General features: G+C 57.1%; 1 protein-coding gene across 5 annotated transcripts in view; it reads right to left on the reverse strand.

Annotated features, from left to right (window-relative positions):
* Positions 1-2,285: 2,285 nt before the first annotated feature.
* Positions 2,286-18,620, reverse strand: part of ZC3H7B (zinc finger CCCH-type containing 7B) — a 57,446-nt gene continuing 41,111 nt past the window's right edge. For 2 of the 5 annotated variants that reach the window (XM_061124450.1, XM_061124448.1), the window contains exons 14-23: positions 17,242-17,447; positions 16,144-16,244; positions 15,020-15,201; positions 11,738-11,823; positions 6,717-6,853; positions 6,507-6,612; positions 6,258-6,366; positions 5,896-6,029; positions 5,605-5,768; positions 2,286-5,288 (exon numbers count right to left, since the gene is read on the reverse strand). In XM_061124450.1, coding sequence (XP_060980433.1) covers positions 5,042-5,288; positions 5,605-5,768; positions 5,896-6,029; positions 6,258-6,366; positions 6,507-6,612; positions 6,717-6,853; positions 11,738-11,823; positions 15,020-15,201; positions 16,144-16,244; positions 17,242-17,447 — 1,472 coding nt within the window. In that variant the 3' untranslated portion in view covers positions 2,286-5,041. The remainder of the gene's footprint in view (positions 5,289-5,604; positions 5,769-5,895; positions 6,030-6,257; positions 6,367-6,506; positions 6,613-6,716; positions 6,854-11,737; positions 11,824-15,019; positions 15,202-16,143; positions 16,245-17,241; positions 17,448-18,620) is intronic. The other 3 variants (XM_061124452.1, XM_061124449.1, XM_061124453.1) reach the window with 2 other exon arrangements.

Raw genomic sequence — 18,620 nt, forward strand, 5'->3', positions numbered from 1 at the left:
CATGTTATTTCATTCTCGGAAGTTCGCTCCTGTCAGACCCCTTCCAATGCACGAATGTGTGAAGCCTCTAAGACTGTGAATGATTGCTCACTGCACACCTGGCACCAGCCTAGATCTTGTAAGGAATTCAGAGCTAAATAACAGACCGGGCCAGGCAAGGCCCTGCCCTTAGGGAATTTTCATGTCATGGAAAGTCAGTCCACGTGGCACCCCCACTCACAGCCAGGGTGTCCAGATGGCAGCATCACCCATGGCTCACACAGGGGCCACATCAGCAGGATGCTGGGTCAGGCAGCTGGGTCGGGGGGGCAGAGGCAGGGGAGGGGCAGCACACGGAAACCTGGACACGAGGGGCCCGCATGGCAGGCACGCTGGGATCTCCTGGGTCCTGGCATGCCTTGGGTCTCCTGGCTCAGAGGTCTGGTGGCTGTCCCAGTGGGGGCTGTATGTGTATGCCATTTGGGCAGAGTCCCCTAGGTGCCCAGGCAGCCTCTCATAATCAGCTTCCCCGGAGGCAGGATGGAGGAGTTGGGGAATCGTGGTGATGGCGGTACGCACGGTGGCCCCTAATCACAGGACCAAAGGCCAGAAATGGGCCTACATTCAATATCTGGATTAGTTAGCTCAAGCCAGCTCGGGCACCTTGATGAATGAAGCCACTGACCATAAATATCTAGGTTACATCGGGCATTTATAGGTTACATGTCACACGTGGCGATGCACGTGTGAAATACAACCAAGAAAAGGGAAGATGCAGAGCAATAAGTACACATTGATTACGATGATCTAACATTTTTAAGGCTCAAGTCCAGGCTCACCTCCCCTCAGGAGCCCTCCCCAGCTCCCCAGCGTGGACATGGTATCTTCCGTGTCACCTGGTGTCTCCCACCACTGTGTCTGTCACATCATCCTACACTCTTCCCTACAGGCCCATCTCTCCCCACAGACTGGATTCCCGGAAGGCCACATTTTGTCTATCATCTTGTATCTGTAAGATCCGAGATGGGACAAGTGTTCAGCTAATATCTACCTGAGCTAAGAGAGAACTGGATTAGAATTTAGGGGAATTTATGAGAATTTAAGAATTTAGTCCACTAGGTTCACTGAAGTACTGCTTATCTTATTCTTTGACTTTCTAAGTTTAAGGGAGGTTCCGATGCACGTTAACGATGTCTTCAGCCTGAGGACGGGTCTGCATTTTCTCCTGGGAGCTGGACCTTGCCATACCCCTCTGGTTTTTCACAGTGCAGCCAGGGGTCCTGAGAACCCCAGAACGCCAGTGCTGAAGGGACCTTGCTGATCACCCAGTTGCCACTGGTCCTCCATTTTTTGGTCTCTTTTGTGAGGGTCCTTGGAACCCTTCATGGAACCTCTGTGAGCTGAGATGTGGACTCCAAATGTGGAGGTTGCTATAGAGACAGACTTGCTGTATCCACGGTGCCTGGCGTGCAGAAGGTGCTCCATCAAGTCAGCTGCTCCTGTTATTCATCTGGTCATTTATCAAGCATCTGAGCCCCTCCTGAGTACTCAGCCCAGAAGATTCCTGTCCTCAGAGGATTCACAGACCTTCGACCTCTGTCCCTGGAGCCACTGCACCCTGTAGTTTGAAATTGTCTGGTGAGAGCTTACTCTCAATTGTATATAGCCGCCTCCCGTCAGGACCCCTTCCATCACCTGCAGCCACACACAACCCAGGAGATTCACAAAAGGGCCTCAGGCAGATACAGGGGTCTCCGACTGAGAATCCCTGATCCGGTCTGCTGTCTCTTAAAGATGAGGAAGCTGGTCCCATGTGACTCAGACCTCCCTCAGGCCCCAAGGAGTCCAGGCTGCACACAGGCTCACGTCACAAAGTGCGTCAGAGCCCCTTACCTTTCTGGAATAAGCCACCCCCAGAAAGGGCACAGAGATAGCACAGGGTAAAAGCAGGGAAGTGTGGGTACCGCTGGAGTCCCCACACCGAGGCCACAAGCAGACAGGCTGCAGAAGAGCCAGCAAAGGGTGGCCTGTGGGGCCACTTAAACCGAGCATAGTTTGTCCCTGCCAGCGAGGCTCTGTGTGAGCCGGGGTCAGCCGGGCTGCCCTGTTTGCATGAGGACACAGACCTTCTGCCCCTCACCCCTCGGAATGTCTGCCTTGGGTCATGCCCTGTGCCAGCCAGCCGGCCAGCTCCTCCCCACAAGGCCCCCCTGGCACAAGCCTAGGAAGGGAGGAACAGGAGTGACACCTTGGGGACAGAGGTCAAAGTGCACGTGTTTATTTTCTAGAACAAAGGCTAAAAGAAGCAAGTTTCTTTCATTTTATTTTAAGAAGGACAAAAATTGTTATTAAAACATCTACATTATTATCAAGATACTAGACCTTATGAATATTTAATATTAAAGTGTGGTATTCTTAAATTTTTAATACACAGACATTTTTAAAGGACCATTAAGTTGATTACTGCCCACCTGAGAAACGCAGCCTCCCTCCCGGCCCCATCCCTAAGGGACCCTCACATCAGGGGTGCCTGTCCCCCCTTTGCCATATCTGCCATGATGTCTAGTCCCTGCCTGCCGGCGGGGGGAACACAAGCCCGCTCCAACTCTCTGAGCCTCTCGGTCCGGTTCACAACTGATATAAACACACTCATCATTCAGAGTGCGCACCTGTCTCCCACACCCACCTCCTGCTCCCTGCCTGCCTCTGGTTCGCTTCCAACCCCGTGGGGGAATCCAGCTCTGGCCAGGCCAGGGTGCCCCCAACATCCCAGGAGCCTCTGCATGGATAACAGGTTGGAGAAGAAGAAAAATCTGGATTCTAATCCTATTCCTTCAGGTGGGAGACAGACACCAAGTTCTTTTCTTTCCCTGAGCACGCATGCTCCCTCCCCACTCAGCTGGGGTGGTCTGGAAGCTCTGAGGCAGAGCTGAGCCCAGGCAGGGACCACTTCTGCCCCTGCTGCCCAAGTTACCTGCCCCCTCACCCCGCTCCAGTCCCTCAGTCCTTGCAAAAGGCTTGCTGACCCTGAAAAGCCCTCCTCATTATGCCAGGATGGCTGCGTTTTCTGGCCAAATGCTTTATCTTTAGCCCTCATTCTTTATCATTAGAAGTGATTCCTCGGATACCACACACATATATAATATTATATAGAGCGATATATTTAATACCTGTGTATATATGCATCACGGGGGCGACATATATACACACTAAAAACAAGGCTGGTGACGACAGACTGCAACGGCACGGATCAGGGAAAACAAGTGTCATCAACATTCACGGCCACGGCCCCCACCTCGGGTCTCTCCTCCCCCTCCAGCCGTGCCACCAGCACCCAGGCTCCGCAGTGCTGGCCCGCCGGGGGGAGGGGCGGGGAGAGGAAAGATGCATGCCACAATTATCAGGAAGAGGTCGGGCAGTGGCGGCGAGAACGGGGTTCTCTGCGGCCCAGGGTGCCCGTCATCATATTGTCGCACACTCGAAATTCTTGTTTGAGGGGAAATAAAGGGTATTCCATTCTCTCTGTCTCACCCCCCACCCCTCACCACTGACTCCAGCCTTGGTTCTCAGCTCCTTCCGGGGGACCCCACCTCTTGTGCCAATGGTGTGGGGCGTTCTGGAATGTCTAGGGAACCAGGGGAGGCTGGGTCTGCCCACGGGGGGTGGGATGGAGAGGAGGGGGTGCACGCAGACACATCAGACAGGAGGGATGGGAGAGGGCTTGGTGGGGTGGGGGTGGGTGGGTGGGAGTTGGGGGTCAGCTGGGGTCCCAGGCAGCTGGCAGGGCCAGGATCAGGGAGCGGCTGGGATGGACGGTCCTAACTGTATGTCTGGGTCGAGGGGAGAAGGTGGAAGGACTCTGTTGAGTCCCTAAGAAAGAGGGGCTGTGTCCGATCCTGCAGCAGCCCATGGTGCCCACGGTCAAGTCTCCCTTCTCCCCACACCCCATGACTGCCCACCCTCCCCATCCTCTCCCCCCAGGACCTTCTGCAGAACCTGAGCCCACGTGCGACCTGCCAGGTACCGCCTCTCTGGAGCAGGCCATAGGGAAGTGACCTTCACTGCTATAGTCCTTCCGACCATCCTCAGAGGGAACTGTCCCTCTACAGGGCGTGGACATGACCCACCCCTGGGTGGGGCTGCCTGGGATCCCAGTTGCTGATTCAGAGACTGTCACATCCCTGCCGAGAGCCTGGAGGCTCCAGCTGGTAACGGGCCCTGAGTCTTGTGACCACATGTGCTTCCCAGCTGTGCCATGCCATGTGCTGGGGATGCTGGGCAGATCACTCCCCTCTCTGAGGCCTCAGTTTTTCTATCTGCAAAATGGGGGTTGGGGATGTGTTATCTCTGAAGGCTCCGATGATCTACAATCTACATTCGGTGGCCCACAGAGAAGAAGGGCTGGGAGGATGGCCTGATCAGACAGCCAGGCTCCCCAGTCAGGCTGCAGAGACCATGAAGTCCAGCAGCTCCCATTCTTCCAACCAGAGGGGAAACTGAGGCCCCAGAGGGTTAAGTGACCTGTGCAGTGTCTCCAGTCCTGTCCTGGGGCTGGGTTTTAAAGCTAGTTGGGGGCCTCCTGCCCTTGTTGTGTCCTGATCTGCCCCCAGGGCGGGGAGGGTGGGGTGGGAGTGGGGCAGGGAGAAGGACCCTCCTGCTGCAGATTCAAGTGGGGGACCCCAGGCTCCCCAGCCCTGAGCATTGGGCCCCCTTGAGGAGCAGACAGAAGTTAAAGCTGTAGGCTGAAGCTGGAGGGGTCAGCCAGACCCCTCCCTCCACAACCAGGAGAGCTGGGGTCGGGGAAGGGAGGCACTGCCCAGGGCTTCGGTAGGATGAGAACCCTGGGACCAAGGGGTAGGGGGGTGGGCTGCAGCTCGTGCACCTGGGTATGCACTGGGGCAGTGGTGGGGGTGGGGGCAGGGAGGATGGATGGGGCCCCAGGGTGGGGGGCTGCCCAATGCCCCCCACCCCCAGCCCTGGCTGGCCCCAGTCCTCCTAACAGGCGCTCTGTTCCCACCCCTGGCCCCTGATCCTAGGACTTCACCCGTGGTTGAGAGCTGGCCTAGTCCCCGGTGCCGGCGGCAGTGGCGGGGGCCTCCGGGGCGGCACCAGGGGTGTTCCCGTCCTCCTGCAGTAGGAAGTTGTATTTGCCGAAGTCGTCGTCCCGCGGGCACAGGAGCATGTCCTTGCGGGCCTTGGCCAGCTTCTGCTTCAGCACCTCACGCCGGTCCAGCCACTCGTTGAGCTCCTCCTGCCCGTGAGCGCAGCGGCACTTGTCCCCGTCCGGGCAGGCCTTGCCCTTCTGGAGCCTGCGGGCAGCAGGAGGCTCACTGCCCAAGCCCCGTGCCCTGGTCTCCACAGGCTGCCCGGCCTGGGGCTGGAAGTCCCCATTCCCCCGCCACCCAGCAGGGTCAGCCCCAAGACAGTGGGCCTGGCCCAGCCTTCCTGAGGATCTCACACCGGGAGGAGCGGTCCCTGCCTCCAATGCCGCCGTGGTCCTCACGCCAGGAGCAACTGTTTCTGGACACGCCACCTCCCGGCCAAGCAGAATAAGAGCCGGCCACCCCACAGCCTGCCAGGCCCTGCCACCCCCGCCCCCCGGCCCAGCCCTTCCCCAGGGGGCACCTGTCGCAGAGCCGGAACTCGCCCATGGGGAAGCGGTAGGCCCAGCCGCTGGCGTCACTGTCGGACGTGAACACCTTTTCCTTATGCTTCTCGGACTGGATGTGCTGCTGCCACTGCTTCTTGCTGTTGCTATTCTTGCCGCAGAGCCAGCAGTGGTACCCCATCTGGCAACACGGTCACCGTGGGTGCCCACTGCCTGCCCATCTGCCCAGACCGCTTCCCCAGGGCGACTGAAGCCCTCCCCTCGGCCCTGCCAGGTCAGGCTGGGACCAGCCTGCAGGTGGGAGTTACCATGATGTCGGCGTAGTCTGTGGGCATCTGGATCTGCTTCTCCCCTTCCCGTGAACCGACGGGTGTCCCTTCCCCTGGCTTCCCAGGGTTGTGTTTCTTCAGCCACATGTCATAGGTCTGCTGCATGTCCAGGACTGGTGGGCAACAGGGGACGGAGGGCCTGGTAAGCACGGATCCTGCCTCCACTCTGCCCCACGACCCTCGCAGGACCCCAGCTGTGGGGCAGACTGGTCCACTGGAGACCCAGAGAGGGCATGGCCCGGGACAGGGTCCTGGCAGCAAAGTGAGGTTCAGTGGGTGCCCTGGGGCCTGCTGAGTGGGGGTGTCAGGGTCAGCCCCGCCCCCCCACCCCGCGCACTCACTCTTGTTCTCCTTCATGAATGTCCACATGTCCCTCTCCTCCGGGCTGTGTGCGAAGGAGCAGTTCCCCACGTACTGGCACTTGCGGCCATTCTGTGCGTGGATGCAGAGCTGTAGAGGGGGGCGTGGGGAGAGTCTGCTGAGTCCTGCTGGATGGTGTCATGGTCCCAGAAAGCGGGCAAGCCCTCCTGGGCCTCATGGCCCTACATCTGAAGCCCCGATGCCACCCTGTACCCCGCCCTGGCGCTCACATCGTATTGCTGTGGGAAGTTGCGAATGGACGGCAGTGGCCGCACCGACACCCACTTCCTCTTGGCCTTGGACATCACCAGGAGGACCCGCCGCTCCTTCGTCCAGCTGCAGGACACAGCGGGCTGTGTGACCTCCACGGAGAGCCCGGCTTTCTCACCCAAGGTGCTCGCCCCCCCACCGCCCATGCCCCTGCCTGGCGCCCAGCTCACCAGTGCCGTGCCTTGGCGCTGCAGTACTTGAGGTCCTTGTCGGGCTCCACCACCTGCCCGTTCCTCCAGCACTGGCCACACACAAACTTCATCTGCAGGTCAAAGGTGCTAGGCCCATGGGTCCGCGGGGCACCCTGCTGGCAAGAGGGGCTGGTGAAGCCACAGGACCAGGCTGAGGCCCTGGGGTCTGACACATAGGCTGCCTGGAGCCTTGGAGTCAGCAGGTCCATTCCCACTTACTGGTGGGAAGTGAAAGAGGAGTGAAAAAGCTGGCTTAAAACTCAACATTCAAAAAACTAAGATCACGGCATCCAGTCCCATCACTTCATGGCAAATAGATGGGGAAACGATGGAAACAGTGACAGACTTTAGTTTTGGGGGCTCCAAAATCACTGCAGATGGTGAGTGCAGTCATGAAATTAAAAGACACTTGCTTCTTGGAAGAAAAGCTGTGACCAACCTAGACAGCATATTAAAAAGCAGAGACATTACTTTGCCGACAAAGGTCCATCTATTCAAAGCTATGGTTTTTCCAGTAGTCATGTATGGATATGAGAGTTGGACCTTAAGGAAAGCTGAGTGCTGAAGAATTGATGCTTTTGAACTGGGGTGTTGGAGAAGACTCTTGAGAGTCCCTTGGACTGCAAGGAGATCAAACCAATCAATCCTAAAGGAAATCAGCCCTGAATATTCGTTGGAAAGACTGATGCCGGAACTGAAGCTCCAATACTTTGGCCACCTGATGCGAAGAACTGACTCATTGGAAAAGACCCTGATGCTGGGAAAGATTGAAGGCAGGAGAAGGAGATGACAGAGGATGAGATGGGTGGATGGTATCACTGACAGGATGGACGTGAGTTTGAGCAAACTCTGGGAGTTGGTGATGGACAGGGAGGCCTGGCGTGCTGCAGTCCATGGGGTCGCCAAGAGTCAGACACGACTGAGTGACTAGACTGAACTGACCCCCTAACTCCAGCTCCACAGCCTCTCAGCGTGGGGGCCAGGCCTGGGACAGGGGTCTGGTCTCCTGAAGGAGTGCTTGTCACCTTATCTGGCTAGTCCCCACAGGCCTGCTCTATGGAACTGCTGGCATGTCCCTAGGCATGGCTTGCGACCTCTTAGCTCCCTACTTTTGCACATGCCTGGAATGCCCCTCTCTATCAGGCTTGTTCTGGAAACTTTTGAAATCCAGCTTAAACACCACCTCCTTCAGGAAGCCTTCCCTGAAGTTCTCCTAGGTGGCAGCTGGCCATCCTACGGGCTGCCAGAGTACCTGAACCACCTCATGTTGACTGCCTTATCTAGTTACGAGGGCCAGGCCTGGTGGAGAGCAGGGCCTAGAGGGTGGGGCTGGAGGAGCCTGCCAGCCTCCAGTCCCACAGAAGGGTGGGGCCGGAGGAGCCTGCCAGTCCCACAGAAGTCTGTGGGACAGACTTCTGAGCAACCCTGGACTCTTTTTTTTTTTTAATATTTATTTTTATTTGTTTGTGTCAGGTCTCAGTTGCGGCATGCAGGATCATCAATCTTCATTACGGCCTGCGAGATCTTTTAGTTACAGCATATGGGATCAAGTTCCCCAACCAGGGATCAAACCCGGGACCTGCTGAATTGGGAGCATGGAGTTTTAGCCACTGGAGCACTGGGAAGTCCCAGCCCTGGACTCTCTGAAGCCCCACCATGTTCCTTCCCATTCCCTGTCTCAGCCTTTCCTTTGCAGGCAGAAGGGCCTGCTTTTCTGCATTCCTGCCTGGGGCAGGGTCGGGGGGCGGGCAAGAGGTGGAAGGTATGCCCACCAGCTTTGTCTCCTACCACCTGCAACACCTTGCCCAGCTGCGCTGGCCACCCTGCCTGTCCTCCTGTCAGCTAGACCTCCCCACGCTCCCTGGGGCCTCAGATGTGGGGTCACCCCTCCAGGCAGCCCTCTTCTCCTCTCCTGCCACGGGAGGCCCCTCCGTCCCTGGCACTGCCTAGACCAGAGCCTCCCCTGAGCAGGAGGTGGCTCTCACTTTGTTGGATTTTTTTTTTTTTTTTTTTTGGTCATGCCACCCAGTATTTGGGAGCCTAGTTCTCTGACCAGGGATTGAACCCATGTCTCCTATGTCAGAAGTGCAGAGTCTTAAGTGCTAGGTTGCCAAGAAAGTCCCTCCTGGGTGTTGACTGACCTGCTTGCTGGGAGACATGCTGCCTGGCCCAGCCCCAGGATAACACACATCCCAACAGCAAGGTAAAATCCTGATTTTGTAACCTGGCTAAAGCTACGTGGCAGGCCCCTCTATCCCCACCCTCTAGGCCCTGCTCTCCATCGGGCCTGGCCCTCATAACTAGATGAGTCAGTCAACACGAGGTGGTTCAGATCCCACGGCCTGGCTATAGCTGGCAGGTTTACATGTCACCGGTGATTTCGAGACGTCCCACTGATTCCTCACAGAAGTGTGAGAGGGCCATCTCACAGGTTAGGTAAGTGGAGTCCAGGGGGTCCCGTGGCTTAGCCACTGCTCTAAGAAACAGCCACACTGGCCCAGGGAGCTTCCTTTTGAGAACTGCAGACTCAGCAGCTTCTTGCAGCAGACCTGGGGGTAGGGGTCATTCCCACTGGACTGAGCGGAAGCAGAGGCTCAGAGCGGTCACTAACCCTGCCGCGGGTAAGTGGCCTGAGGACAGAGATCTGGTGTGAGGCAGGTGCCCCCTCTGCCCTGTACAGTGGCCACAGCTGCACCGGGGGCACCAGGCCCGAGCAGCTTCTACCCTGGCATCCTGTCCTTGACCTCAAGCTGCCATTGGCCCCACCCGCTGATGCCAAGTGAGACATCTCATGCCCGGGCCACAGCCAGGCCTGGCACAGAAGGCCTGTTCCTGAGCCAGGCCCGAGAGTGGCATCTCGGGTGGTCAGGATGCAGGGGGGTCAGGGGAACGGCCGTGGTGCAGACTCAGTGTTCTCTCTCTAGCAGATGACGCTGCAGGTCCAGCCTGAGTCCTGCACTGCTTCCCAGACGGGCTCCTGCCCAGGAGCAAAAATAAACTGCGTGGCGGGTGGGGAAGAGGACTAAATGGGAGAGAGGCGGAGGACAGACAACTAGGAAGAGGAGAGAGAAAGAAAAAGGACCAGGAAGGAGCGGGTAGGCCAGGAGAGCGAAGGCCAAGAGGGTCAGCCAGCCTGGCCCAGGCATACCCCACTGGCCAGCCTGCCCTGCTCCCTGGCTCCCAGCCACACCCAGGCTGGCCTTAAGAGGGGCCTGGGGCCCAGGGTCCTCCCTAGGTGACCAGTGGGTGGGCCAGGAATGGTGAGGGAGTCATCCCCCATGTGACTGTCTCCTGGGCCCTGGGACCCCCCCTCTATCAGATAGAGTTACAATGACCCCTGCCTCTTGGGGAGGGTGTGAGCTTCAGGGGTGATGGGGTCCCCACAGGGAGCAGGGACATGGTCAGCTCCTGTGAGCCTCACACTGGCCCTGGAGATGGCAGGCAGGGTTCTGATCCGCAGTTTATGAATGAGGGGCCCTCAGGCTGACGGGGATGGAGCGGCTGGGGAGGGAGCAGAGCGGACTCTAGACAAGCCTTCAGCGAACCCGAGACCACCTCTGCTCCTCCTCTGCTGCGTGTGCCCCGGGCAAGTCTCTAGCGTGTCCTAAGCCTCAGTCTCCCCTCCCGAAAACACCACCATGCCCCAGTTCATGGCGGGGGACCCGGGTGAGGATCCAGAGGGATAGGAAGTGATATGAACAGTGGGGGGAAAGGCTGAAGGACACCAGGACTTCACATGGTCTCAGAGGACTTCCAGGAAGACAGTCATTCATTACAAAGGAGGAGAGATTAACTTCACAACAGAGAAAGCTTTCCAGTGGAGGCACCTTTAATCAAATTACCGGGGAAGGGACAAATGGACGTGACATGTCTCCAATCAGACAATCCCAAACAGATGGGCCTTTTACAAAGCATCTGGCTCTTTAAAAATGTCAATGTCAGGACTTCCTTGGTGGTCCAGTGGCTAAAGACCCTGTGCTCCCAATGCAGGGGACCTGGATCCCTAGTCAGGGAACTAGATCCTATAACTAAAGCCATAACTAAACCCCCAGGTGCCATAACTAAAACCTGGCATAGCCAAATAAATAAAGAATAAATATTAAAAAAAAAAAAGTCAATGTCATGAAAGACAAAGACTGAGGAACTGCTTTAGATTAAAGGCACACACACACAGACAGAAAGACAATACAGGAATACAATGTGTTGCTGGGATCTGGGGAGGAGTCACAAAAATCTGAATAATAGTACATCACTGGAGGAGGAAACAGCAACCCACTCCAGTGTTCTTGCCTGGAGAATCCCATGGACAGAGGAGCCTGGCGGGCTACAGTCCACAGGGTCACAAAGAGTCGGACACGACTGAGCGACTAAGCACACATGTACAGTACAGTACAATCCGGGTAATCACCCCAACGTGAATTTGGTGATGTTGGTGACTGTACTGTGGTCATTATGGAAGACAGCGTCCTTATTTTTACACTGAAGTATTTTGGGGTAACGGGGCATCATGTCTACAACTTAACTCTCTAATAGTTCAGAAAAGTGTGTGTTTCTGTAAATAAATGCGTATGTGTGTATGTACACACACACACAGCACAAAGCGAGGGTGGACAGCTGTAAAATGTTAAGACCTAGGGTATCTAAAAAAAGCTATACACAAATTCTTTGTGCTCTTCTTACAATATTCTGTTAAATAAATGATGACTAGGTAAAGAGATGGGGGCTTCCCTGGTGGCTCAGATGGTAAAGAATCTGCCTGCAATGCGGGAGACCTGGGTTTGATCCCTGGGTCAGGAAGATCCCCTGGAGAAGGGAATAGCAACCCACTCCAGTATTCTTGCCTGGAGAATCCCATGGACAGGGGAGCCTGGCGGGCTCCAGTCCATGAAACTGCAGAGAGTCAGATTCTGCATTACGTAAAGATAAACCAAAGGGATGGGGAACGGGGGCTGCCCCTCGTGGGGGCTGACCGCACCCCGTACGCCAGCCCAGGGTCTTACCAAGCTGCTGCTGGCCTTCCCTGTGTGAGCCTCCATCTGCTGCCAGTATTTCTTGGATTCCTGGACGATGTCTTCGTGGGTCATGCCTGGGGAGGGGGGTGGGACAGACATGGCGTCCCTGGAGCTCAGTGGGGAGAAAGGTGGGGAGTCCGAGAGGAGTTGATGCCACCCCAGGCCCAGGGAGGAGCCCCACTTCCCAGTTAGGCTGGGGAAAGACGAGGGGAGCAGGGACAGCCTGCATGCTCTCTAGGCCCATTAGTTCATCTGCAGCTGGAGACGGAGGCCTGATTCCAGGCATTGTTCCAGGACCCACAGAGAATAAGATGCAGGAGCAAGATGTGGGCTCTGCAGGATGACAGAGGCCTCCCTGTACCCACGCCAGCATCCCTGTCCCTCCCCTGTCCCCTGCCTCCCTCGGGGGTGGGGGCCTCAAGTCTGACCCCTGCTCGGTGGCCTCTAGCCCGCAGGTTCTTAGGGCTTCATGTCTGGCCCAGCCCGGCTGCCCAGTCACCAAGGGGCCAGGACTTCACTGCCAGTTGGCAAAGGGCAGATACCCAAGCCTGGTGGCCGAGACCCTCCTAATCTGACTGTGGACACAGCGCACCTCTGAGGGGCAGCTCACAGCCTCTTCCACGAGGTCCGCCCTCCTCCCAACCCCGCTCCGGTCTTCTAGTTCCTTCTGCAGACCCACTTTATTTGCAGTCTGGCCCTGCGGATACCGCGTCCCCATGGTGGCTCGCCAGTAGGGGCTTACTTGGCCAGGCATCTGCTTGGCACCCATCTTCTTGCTGCTAGATGAATCTCCAGCCCAGAGCTCTCCTGGGACCTTCCAGACCCCCATATCTGGCTGCCTGCTCGACCTTTCCACCTGAAGTCCAACAGGCAGCTCAGACTGCCCCACATCCCAAATGAGCCTAGACGTGATCCCCTGACCTGCTTCTCCCCGTCTCAGCACACAGCGTCCCCACTGGGGTCAACCTGATGCCCTTCTTTGTCTCCTACATCATGTCTGGTTCATCAGCTCCCACTGGCTCCACCATCAATAACACCAGAATCCGATCACTTCTACCACCTCCGCCGCTGCCACCCGGGCCTGAGCCACACCCCCCGGGCCCCCTTCCATCTGCCCTTGGCCCCTCTGTTCTCCACCCAGTAGCTAGAGCGAATTCTTAAAAACTCTGATCAGGTCATACAACTCTACCCGCTCAACCCCTGACCCCCGACCTCTGCACATTATATTTAGAACAATCACAGGTGGCGCTAGTGGTAAAGAACCTGCCTGCCAATACAGGAGACATAAGAGACCGGTGTTTAATCCCTGTCGGGAAGAGCCCCGGGAGGAAGGCCTGACAACACACTCCAGTATTCATGCCTGGGAGAACCCCACGGACAGAGGAGCCCGGAGGGTTATAGTCCACAGAGTCACAGTCAGACATGACTAAAGCGACTTAGCATGCACACATGTACGCAACTATTTCTATCTCTACTTATGATCTCGAGACTTTTTCACCTCTTAGGCCTCATTTCTGACACTGCCCCTCCCCCAGCACGAAGCTGCTCTGCCCTCAGATGTCCTTCCTTCTGTACCAAGCTTGCTCCTACTTCAGGGCTGCCAGCCTTGCTGTTCCCTCTGCCTGGAATGCTCTCTCTGCCCTTCCTTGCTCAAATGCCACCTACTCTGAGAAGCCCTCTCAGACTTCCTAATCCCAAATGCCCCATCCCGAGTCCCTCTCCGTCCTCCTGCTCTGCTTTCCTTTCCTCATGTTACTGATGTACATCTGAAACTCTATCACCCTATTCCATCAACTCTCAGAAGACAAGGCTTATTAGATGCACCATTATTTTATGTTCCACACACACAACAAAAATGTTGTTAAGTGAACGATGACAGGCAGCAGGGGACAGTACGCCTCTTGGAGCAGAAGGATGGAGGGTCCCTTACCTCCCTGTTCGACTGTCTCCCTTGCTTTCATGTACATCCCAGGGCCCTGAGGCTGGGGACCTCCACATGCTCACTCAGGACCCTGACGGAGTAGGTGCTCAAGGAATCCCATCAGGTGAGCCAGTGAGCAAGTGAATGGCTTTTAACCTCCTCATCGCTGAGGCGGAGCTGACATCACCGCCTCACAGAGGAGCACTGGGGCTTGGTGAGGGGCCGCTGGTGACCAGACCACCCGGGTGGCCCATGGAGCTCTGCCTCCTGGCTCCTCTGCACTGGCTCCCCTGGCAGTGCCCACGCAGGGATAAACCCAGGGTCTTCTGGGCCTGGAAGCCCCCTAATGCAGAGCCTTTGAGTCCTGGGATGTCCAGGAAGGACTGGTTTCTCTGCAGCCCCCCACCACATCACTGTCCTCCTCTGAACCCTGCAGTCCTCTCCCTCACCTGAGCCTCCACCTGAGCCCTGATCTGAGCCCTCACCTGAATCCTCAGCTGAGCCCTCACCTGAGCCCCCACCTGAATCCTCACCTGAGCCCCCACCTGAATCCTCACCTGAGCCCCCACCTGAGCCCTCACCTGAGGCCCCACCTGAGCCCCCACCTGAATCCTCACCTGAGCCCCCACCTGAGCCCCCACCTGAATCCTCACCTGAATCCTCACCTGAGCCCTCACCTGAATCCCCACCTGAATCCTCACCTGAGCCCCCACCTGAGCCCCCACCTGAGGCCCCACCTGAGCCCTCACCTGAGGCCCCACCTGAGCCCTCACCTGAGGCCCCACCTGAGCCCCCACCTGAATCCTCACCTGAGCCCTCACCTGAGCCCTCACCTGAATGCTCACCTGAGCCCCCACCTGAGCCCTCACCTGAATGCTCACCTGAGCCCCACCTGAGCCCCCACCTGAGCCCTCACCTGAATGCTTACCTGAGCCCCACCTGAGCCCCCACCTGAATCCTCACCTGAGCCCTCACCTGATTCCTCACCTGAGCCCCACCTGAGCTCCACCTGAATCCTCACCTGAGCCCCACCTGAACCCCACCTGAATCCTCACCTGAGCCCCCACCTGAGCCCCCACCTGAATCCTCACCTGAATCCTCACCTGAGCCCCACCTGAGCCCCCACCTGAATCCTCACCTGAGCCCCACCTGAATCCTCACCTGAGCCCCACCTGAGCCCCCACCTGAATCCTCACCTGAATCCCCACCTGAGCCCCCACGTGATTCCTTACCTGAGCCCCCATCTGAGCCTCATCTGAATCCTCACCTGAATCCTCACCTGAGCCCTCACCTGAATCCCCACCTGAATCCTCACCTGAGCCCCACCTGAGCCCCCACCTGAGCCTCACCTGAGTACTGCTGCAGGAGCCAGACCTTGAGCTCGATGAAGCTGTGGGCGAAGTGGCAGCTGTCCTCGCGCAGGCAGCCGTATCGCACCTCGTGGCGGCACACGTCGAACTGGAAGTGCTCCTGGAACTGGCGAACCTTGGAGTACTTGAGGGAGGTGGAGCGGACGATGTGCACCAGGCATCTGGCGGGCGGGGTGGGGGGGTATGATGCAGTCTGCAGCCCCCCCTTCCTGGTATCCGTGCCGGACACCTGATGAGGGTCTCCTACCCGGGCGCCTCCCCCTATTCACCACTGGCAGGGGAGGGAAGGGGCAGTGGTCCTATGCTTGGGCAGGTCTGCTGCGAACCCCAGCGGTGTGCCCCTCTCCCAGCCTCACCCTGGAGACGGCTTAGGACGGAGCTGCCCCAGACCCCCAGAAAGGGCATCTCCCTGGGGTTCCCCAGCTTGATGCCCCAGAGCTGGTTCTGCACCTGGAGCGATGATGCCTGAGCATCTCCTCTGGGCTGGGAATTTTAACTACCTTCCCAGTAACCCTGGGAGATGGGGATCAACATCCGCTTTATAGATGAGGACACCAAGGGTCACAGAGGCCAGAGGATATAAAACAGACCAGTGTCGGAGCTGGGGTTTGGACCCAACTCTGATTCCATCAACCCAGACTGGGGCACAGCCAAGAGGAATCAGAGGGAGCATAGGTGGGTGCTGGACCCCACCAGCCTCTCACACTCACTGTCCAATGCCTGTGTCAGCACAGTGGAGGACGCTGGATGGGAGTCAGGGATGTGGCCCTCACCTGCTGTCTGAGTAAGCAGCTTCTGAGCCTCAGCTTTGTCAACTATGTATCAGAGACACTCACTCCTCCACACAGGAGGACTTTAATGACTGCAGAGATCATTAAAAGATGTAAGAAAATGCTTGGCCTATAGTAGATGCTCAGTATATGTGATTCTGTCCTTTGCAGGTGGATGCTGGATCTGAGTCTCAAATCCTGCCCCTTGCCTTGACACCCTAGGCCCACCCTATGGCCACAACTGCTCCCCAGACATCTAAGCTGCTCCAGGGGGCCTCTCCACCTGCCCCCTCCCTGATCCAGGCCGTGGGTCTGGCTGTGGGCCTCACTCACTTGTTGTTGTAGAAGCTGTGCTTGGCAGCCAGGTTGGAGCAGACAGACGGAGAGTCCTTGGTGCCTTTGCTGATGATCCGGGGTTTACTGTCAAAGCAGATCTGCCCAGGGAGGGGATGGGCTGGGACCCAGCATGGCCACCCCAGAGGGACAGACTGGGTCCCTGCAAGCTCTGCCCTGAGTCAGGGGGGTGAGGAAGGGAACCCCAGGGTCTGTGGCCCCCGCCTCTCTGATCCCACCACTCCAAATGCCTGGGGCAGGGATTACTCCTTATCTCTGAGCCTTCGTTTCCTCAGCTGTAACCCAGGGGAAAAACCACACCTGCTCTGTCCCACAGGTTCACTGTGAAGCCAAAGAAGGATCTAACGGAACTGCAGGTATTTTGTGAAGTCTATGCAACCACTAGGCTGCGGACTGTGGTCCCCTGAAGGGAGTGGGAACCCCACCTGCTCTAAAAGTCAGAGGAAAGGGTTGGCTGTGTGAGGGATGGGGGCTGGTCGAACAGCACCACGCTCTGCTGGCAACCAAGACCCAGCGCCCTCACTTCCCAGAGATGGAGCTTGTCCCTGCCCACATCACGTGATGCCTGGTGGGGAGGCAGGGGCCAGGAGGGTCTCCTGTGACAGCTCTGGGAAGGAAATGATCAGCTTGGTGGGGCTGCTGGCATCACCCTTGAGACTCAGAGGGTCCAAGACACAGAAACACAGAGAGGGCACCCCAGGGAGAGGGCCTGGCCTGGACACGGGCAAGGAAGTGGGCAGGAAGGCGCCATGGGCATTGAAGCCAGCACAGCTGGATGAGGAAGTGTGGGGGGCTTAGCATGAGTTCCTAGGACATCTGAGTAGGGCCTATGGTGGCCGGAAGTCAAGAGCCAGGTGTGGTTCCTTCTCTTTCTGGCTTCAGTTTCCACCTCTGCAAAATGAGGGGACTGAATAGGATCTTGGCTCTAGTGCCATAGGGTCCTAGGGGCCTAACTTTCTGACAGTCCCAGGACCTACTCATTGTAAGGGCAGGCCTCCAAAACCCTCAGGTCCCCGGGCTCATCGCCCACCGTGGAGCCTCCCACGGTCTGTGCATGGACTGGGGAGGGGCTGGTACCTCACAGAGGAAAGTGAAGATGCCCTGGTGCTCCTTGAGGAGCTTGGCGATGGTGAGGCTGCCGCGCTTGACGCCCCCCAGCGGGTCGAAGAGCAGGTCGCGGTTAAGGGTGCCCTTCCGCTCCTCCGTCCACACGTCGATCTCCTCCTGATGGTAGGCGAAGGTGCAGTTATCCCCGTACTTACAGTCCTGCTTGTTAATCATGTCTGCAAAGAGGCAACAGGACACACGTTCCGCCAGGCGGACGGCAACGCAGCACCCTCGCGGCCACTGCCATGGCCGGACGGGCAGGCAGCCACCCAGCAGGGCTTGGGGGAGTTTGCGTTCATCCCCGCTCCTCCGCTGCACAGAGCTGCTGTGTACGGGCCAGGAAGACGGCAGGCACCAGTAGGCTTTATAGACATAGCGAAAGTGAAAGTGTTAGTCGCTCAGTTGTGTCCGACTCTTTGCAACCCCATGGACTGTAGCCCACCAGGCTTCTCTGTCCATGGAATTCCCCAGGCAAGAATACTGGAGTGGGTTGCCATGCCCTTCCTCCAAGCGATCTTCCCAACCTAGGGATCGGGTCTCTCGCATTGCGGACAGATTCTTTACCGTCTGAACCACCAGGGAATCCCAGACATATATAAGCCTCTAAATAAACACGGGATGTTTTATTACTATTATTATTATTATTATTAGTCACTAGGAAAATACCACTGGTGACGAAAAGCATGGGCCTTGGGGTCTGGCAGATGTGGGCTGGGGATTCCCTGTTATTCCTGAGCCTCAGCTGTCCGTGAAACGAGAACACGGTTGTTGTAGGAATTAAGTGAAATAATACATAAAATAATAAGTAATGATAGTAAATAAAATAATAATAAATAAACTCCTGGGGGCCAGGGAGCTGGGAAGGCAGCAGGTTTATAATCTAGAGACCAGCCATTCCCTGGGAGTGGGAACTGCTTTTCTTTCTTCGTCCCCCTCCTTCACACTCTAAGTCGGCCCTGGCCCCCAGTCAGGCTTGCTGGCACACAGGGATGAGCAGGCCGGTGGCCAAGTGACCCCACAGACAGTGGGCTCTGCACTGTGACCAACTCTGCATCCATCGGGGAGCCCTAGGAGGGTGGGTCCCAAGATCTGGGCACTGCTTGAAGGAGGAGCAGAGGATGACCAGGTTCCCAGGGTACAACGTGTGCAAAACAGTCAGGGTTCAGTGTATATGGTGACTGCTAGGGCCAATGGGGGACTTGTAGGCCTCTTGGAATCGGGACTTCATCCACACTGGCTGGGGCATGACTGGAGGAGACCTTCAAGCTCAGAAATGACAAGTCTTTAAGATCCAGCTGGGGGACTTCCCTGGTGGTCCAGTGGCTAAGAATCCGCCTTTCAATGCAAGA

Source organism: Dama dama, chromosome 22 (genome assembly GCF_033118175.1).
Source record: "Dama dama isolate Ldn47 chromosome 22, ASM3311817v1, whole genome shotgun sequence".
In the NCBI taxonomy this organism is placed as follows: domain Eukaryota; kingdom Metazoa; phylum Chordata; class Mammalia; order Artiodactyla; family Cervidae; genus Dama; species Dama dama.